We start from the raw sequence: 6000 nt of genomic DNA on the forward strand, positions 1-6000 counted from the left end.
AAAAATAATGGGCGTGTCAGTCCTAATTTTAGGAGTCCTAAATTTTTGCTCTAAGAGTATTTCACAAAGCATTTTAGTGCTAAAACTAGCTCCTAAGTCTGTGAAACGTTAGGAGTAGTCAAGAGGACTCCTAAATCACTAAGAGCAAATCACAAACAGTCCTAATCCACCCAAAGACACTCTACACCATTGAGACAATAGCGATAGAGCCTTGGGTGCTGAACCTTTTCTTCATAAATGCAATACAATTTGATTTATAGATTTGAATCTACGATGAGATGGCAAAAAAACTTTAACAAATAAATAAATATTCTCTGATTTCCTGTGGCAATGGTTTTCATGAGTTCACACTTACAAATGATTGAATAGAGTAAAAAAAAAAAAAAAGCGTATTTGGTATGCTGTCCAAGGGGATCGAGGGCTCTGAGCTTGGAATTTAGCCCAAATTTCTCCCCGTATCCCCAGCTGAGAGAGAGGAGTGGGGTGGCGGAGTGATGCAGAAAACTGTCGAGTCTGTGTATATATTCCTCCTCTCGAGCTGATTAGAAAGACCGTTTGAATGTGTTTCTCCCAAACTTTGTTTATAAAACATAATTTGTCACTTGAATTCTGCATTCTGTTGAGATGCAGACACCCAAGAGGTGGACAATTAACTGTAGCCTACATTTTAAAACCTTTATAGCAACCATATGGTAACATTTTATTTTGACTATGGCAACATTTTTATAAAAAAAAAATATTTATTTGAATAGTGCAACATTTGTATTTTAAAACCTTTATTTTAATATGGAAACATGACGCCTCATTCTACAATATTTCTATGATTAAATCGCTGACTCCTCCCCCATCAGCCAATCACTGTGTGTATACTCCATAGCAACGAGGTCATCCCCGCCCTTACTCTTAGCTTAAGACTTCAGTCTATTCCTTAGTAAAAGTTTGTCTCAGCAGCTTTGTGAATAGGTTTTAAGAGAAAACTCTTAGCTAAGAACTTTTACTGCTATTTAGGAGAGCTCTTAGTGGTAAGATAAAATGTTTTGTGAATACGGCCCCAGGTTATATATACATATGTTCTCATGCCTCCCTGCAGCAGGCCTATGACATGTTTATGGTGCCTTTGAGCCTTTTAGTAGACCACAGCTACTGAAAGAGCTTACAGTTGCCGACGGATATAAGTAGTTCTTTGAACAAGCATGAAAAACATTGTTTAAACCCTTTCCAATAAAGATCTGTAAAGCTTATTTGGATTTTACAAAATTATCGTTAAAATACAGTATCATCAAATGGGATGTTTCTTTTTTTTTTCTTTACTGAGTTAATGTGTTTGAGGAAATGTATATTCTTGTAGTGGTGCATGCTAGAAGAATATATAAATGTGTTTATAGAGTTTTGTGTGTTCTACTGTCCTAAGAAATCCTATCAAGACTTCAACAAACATTTATTTTTAACACTAAAATACAGTATCCTCAAAGTCATGTAGTCTTTGAACTCTTTTTGCCTCTGGTTATGCAAGCTAAGTACTACTATGATCATCTTCATGAATTATGTGAAAAAGGCAAAGCATGATTTGCATCTGCTAAGGATTTTTTTTTTTCCATGTTCAGAGGCCTGAAGACAGACAGGAAGTTGCCCGTGCCGGCCATGAATTGAACCAGGAAGTGAATAGACTCATGGTGGCCATGAGGGACATGTTGGCTAACATCCAGTTTCGTGAACCTCAGTGGGAGGACAACCATGACAGAGACGAGGAGGAATGGGACTGACCGATCAAAAAAGTGAAGTTGAAGAATTAAAGAGGAACTGTTCTCTGCTTGCCCTATATATATTAAAAGATCCAATTTATTCATACTACTTGACTAGTTCTTAATTATTCCACATCTCTTCTTTTATTATATGAAATGACAGATGTTTTCATTAAGCCATGACTTGAGAAGCTTGTTTTTTAATAAATATTGTGGCTGGTATTTTCAAGCTTGAAAGCGTCATTTCTGAACACCCACCATAAAGTGGAGCTACCTTGTTTAGTACACCATGACAATCAGCAGGAAACATTAGTAAAACAACTGGATTTACTGAATTAAATTATGATCAAAATTGTTTTAGTAATTGCAATAATACTGTTTTAACAATGGCAAAATTAAATGTGTTTCTGAGTTTCATGTTTGGTTAAGGGCTTGGGTATATCCTGTGTGAGGATGAGGTACACGTTGTAATTTTAAAGGTTGATCATCATGAGAAATAAGTGCATTTCTATAGGCAAACATGACAGCTTCAACTACAGCAGGTCAGATTTTCAGAAGATCTCACACAGACATCACACCCAACAATAACTGATCTACAAAGCCATGGGTATGAAATATGTTCATATTATGTATTTTGAAATAAATGAGCACAAATTAGAGGTGTTTTTTTTTTTTTTTTTTTTTTTTTTAACTTGTGAAGTATTTAAAAACTCTTACAAACTCCAGATTTTTAGTGTTTGTTGGGTGTGTTCCAGACCCTGTTTCATTCCAGGCAAAAACTTTTTTTTTTGTTAACCTGTCAAAGGTTTTTATACATTCTGAATAACCTTTTAATAATCTTTTCTTCTAACTATAGGCCATTTTTTCCGTATACTCTTTGAACCAAAGTAAACAACATTTAAAATGTATTGAAATTGCCCTCAAGAAGAGCACTGTTTGAAGTTTAGTTATTAAACTAAAAAATAAATTAAAATACTAAAATAACTTAAAACTAAGTACTTCGTATGTTTAAACAACATCATTTACACACAATATCTGTCTAATCTTTTAGATTTTTGTATTCTTAAATTGTCATTATTTTCTTTTACAAAAAAAATAAAAAATTAAGATTGATAAACATATCCACTTGTCTTACAGTTTTTTTCAATTGCTAACAAGCATTTAGCAATACTTAAAGTACTTTTTCTAAACTCTTAACACAGCAACACACAAACATCACACAGTTAGCCAAATAGTTAATTTTCTGCCCAAAACCATATTTTGTTATATAAACACAAACTCCACATTTCAAAACGCTAAAAACCTTTTTCAACACATACTAACTCTATCAAAACACAGCAAAACTGATTCAAAATCGAGTCGTTCTGTCAAAACATAGCACTAGTTTTCTATTCAACATGAACATATAGTCAATCAAAGCGCAATAACTGTCAAAATACTAACAGTTGATGGCATTATGAAAACTGCATTACTTGTCATGTTTCGGTTCAAACTGGAGAAAATATGAAATCCATTGTTTTTATAATTCAGTTTCCTTTTACTACAGTAATAGTATAAGGCATGCAAGCCATTCTACATTTTTGGTTGAGTGTTGAATGTGTGCATTCTTGGCAACAGAAGTGAGTCATTATTTTATAGAACGTGCAGTAGAAAAAGAGAAGAAGGAAGTAACAGAATTGCTCAGGGCAGCTACTGGTCAGATGTGTCCCCTATGCAGAACTTCAGTGTCCCCCTTGGTTGAAATCTCTTTCTGGGGTTGGGTGTGGGGTGTTGATGGTGCCCATAGATGGTGGGATGGTGTCCCCTTGGTAGTTAGTGCCCTACGCAGACCACATATTCTGCATATATGGAACAATGGTAGTGGAATCGTTGTAGTAAAAGATTTACATGAAGCTTTTACTGAAATGAAAACATGAAATTGCTGCCATTGATCAACAACAAATCCAACATACATGGCCTTTGGTTACTGTTGAAGCTTTTTTCCACCACAGAATAAAAAAAGTATAAAAGGTAATTGTGACTTTTTATCTCACAATTCTGACTTTTTCCCCTCAGAATTGTGATATATAAACAATAGGAATTGAGTTTAAAAAGTCAGAATTGTGAGATAAAAAGACATAATTACCTTTTTTATTTTCTATTCATGGCAGAAATAAGCTTTCATAGGTTCCACGTGTAAGTGAAAAAAACTGAGATGCACAGTCCAGCATTCTTCCTCCTCTCCCATACCTCTTCTTCTCCCTTGTCCTGATCCAACTTCTCCTTTCCTCCTTCATCTATTCCTCTCCCTTACCCAGATATTTTCTCTCTGCTCCTCTGTGTTGTTCTTCATCCACACTGAACGAATCCGATTCAAAGAGTCCTATTTTACTGTGTATGTCCATGTAATGGAAAGAAGTTCAACCCCTGACTATACTTCCAACTGAGACTGGAATCTGCTCAATATTTCAGTGATCTGCTAATTAAAAATGCTTATCAATTGTTTCAGTATTTGTTTTATATATTTTTTTCAATACTTTTGAGCTGCTGTTGTTGCAGAATTAGAGGTTTTATCCTATATTTAAAGATTGGAACATTGGGTCTTCATTTCTGACTTGCTGTGTTTAAGCATTTGCAAATAAGATGAGAAAGATCCATGATTTTGGTATGAGGTAAGCTTATATGAAAAGAAAATGTAAGCATTTAAAAAATGTGTTAATTGATTGCATTTTGTGTGAAAACGACATGAATTGTGTTAATGGTATGGCCACAACAGATGGATGTTCTGCTAAATGTGTTTAGAGTTTTGAAAATGTGACTACAGAATGGACAAATGTATGTTAGCAATTGAAAAAAACTGTAAATAGTTTCCTTGACAGTAGGCAGGACAGGAGACTTGACTGTAGACAGCAATGCCCCTCTAAAAAACAAACAAACTGTGATTTAATTATGTATGTAAATAGTCTGTTTGCTCTGAGTGTGTCAAAATCAAGTGCTCACTTAGCTCACGTGATCAGCTGATCTGGTGTTTTCTTGGTTCACAGTGAACTCCATCCATTTCTGCATGTGCTATGAGTCTTGCATTTGGGGATGTAGTGGGCACCAGTTGCATATTATTTTCACATTTGCATAGTTTCCAACATTTTTGTGTAAAAATAACAGCATTTCACAAGATTTGTAATAAGCATTTGTAGACCCAGAAGCGTTAGTTTAAGGTCTAAAATAAAAGCTTAAGGGTTTATCTCTTCCAAGTGTAGAAATTAGGACAAAACTATTGTAATTTCCCTTTAGCATTAGGCTTATGAATCATTAATTTATTTTACAGTGCATTTGTTTTACAATATATGTCTATTACTGTCATAGGAGGAATAATAATAATAATAATAATAATAATAATTAAAATGTACAACATTTTCTTCTGGGGGGCCATGCCTCTGGACACCCTAGAAGGATCAAGGTCCACCCTACACAGTCTCTCACCACTGTTTAAATTATATACATGTCTCATCCGGTGTTGTGCCATATAATCAGATAATTCTCTGTTTTGGCTAGACACGTTAAAGCAATATCTGCTTTAATTTATCTCTTATCGTAGTTCACAAGTTGATTCATCACTATTAGATTTAGTAGGGGTGCCACCCAAAATTTTTACTGACCCCAGTTGGCCACCCCATAAAAAAAAATCTTGGTAGAAAAATCTGCCCTATTAGCATAGATCCCACCCAGAGCGAGACGTACATATAGTCCACCATGTTTATATCCGATGTAATGTCTGCTGTTTTTGGATGCATCAAGGAACATAATAGTTTTCATAGACTCCCGGCATCTGAGCCACTGAGGACACAGTGGATTAATTTCATTTACGCTGCTCAAAATAATTAAAGGAACACTTTGAAATCACATCAGATCTCAATGGGGAAAAATATCGTGCTAGATATCTATACTGATATGGACTGGGTAATGTGTTAGGAACAAAAGGATGCCACATCGTTTGATAGAAATGAAAATTATCAACCTGCAGAGGACTGAATTCAAAGACACCCCGAAAATCAAAGTGAAAAAATGATGCAGCAGGCTAGTCCATTTTGCTGAAATTTCATTGCAGCAACTCAAAATGGTACTCAGTAGTTTGCATGGCCCCCACGTGCTTGCATGCATGCCTGACAACGTCAGGCATTACACAAAGGAGCAGATACCAGTCCTGCTGATGGGTTAAGGACCTTCTACGACCCTGTCCAGCTCTCCTAGAGTAACTGCCTGCCTCCTGGAAACTCCTCCA

At 35.4% G+C, this 6000-nt stretch overlaps 1 protein-coding gene across 2 annotated transcripts in view; it reads left to right on the top strand.

Annotated features, from left to right (window-relative positions):
* Positions 1-1964, top strand: part of tcf25 (transcription factor 25 (basic helix-loop-helix)) — a 112302-nt gene extending 110338 nt beyond the window's left edge. For both annotated transcript variants that reach the window (XM_048164303.1, XM_048164302.1), the window contains one exon: positions 1605-1964. In XM_048164303.1, coding sequence (XP_048020260.1) covers positions 1605-1650 — 46 coding nt within the window. In that variant the 3' untranslated portion in view covers positions 1651-1964. The remainder of the gene's footprint in view (positions 1-1604) is intronic.
* The last annotated feature ends 4036 nt before the right edge of the window (positions 1965-6000 follow it).

The sequence above is a fragment of the Megalobrama amblycephala genome, linkage group LG17, assembly GCF_018812025.1.
Source record: "Megalobrama amblycephala isolate DHTTF-2021 linkage group LG17, ASM1881202v1, whole genome shotgun sequence".
NCBI lineage: Eukaryota > Metazoa > Chordata > Actinopteri > Cypriniformes > Xenocyprididae > Megalobrama > Megalobrama amblycephala.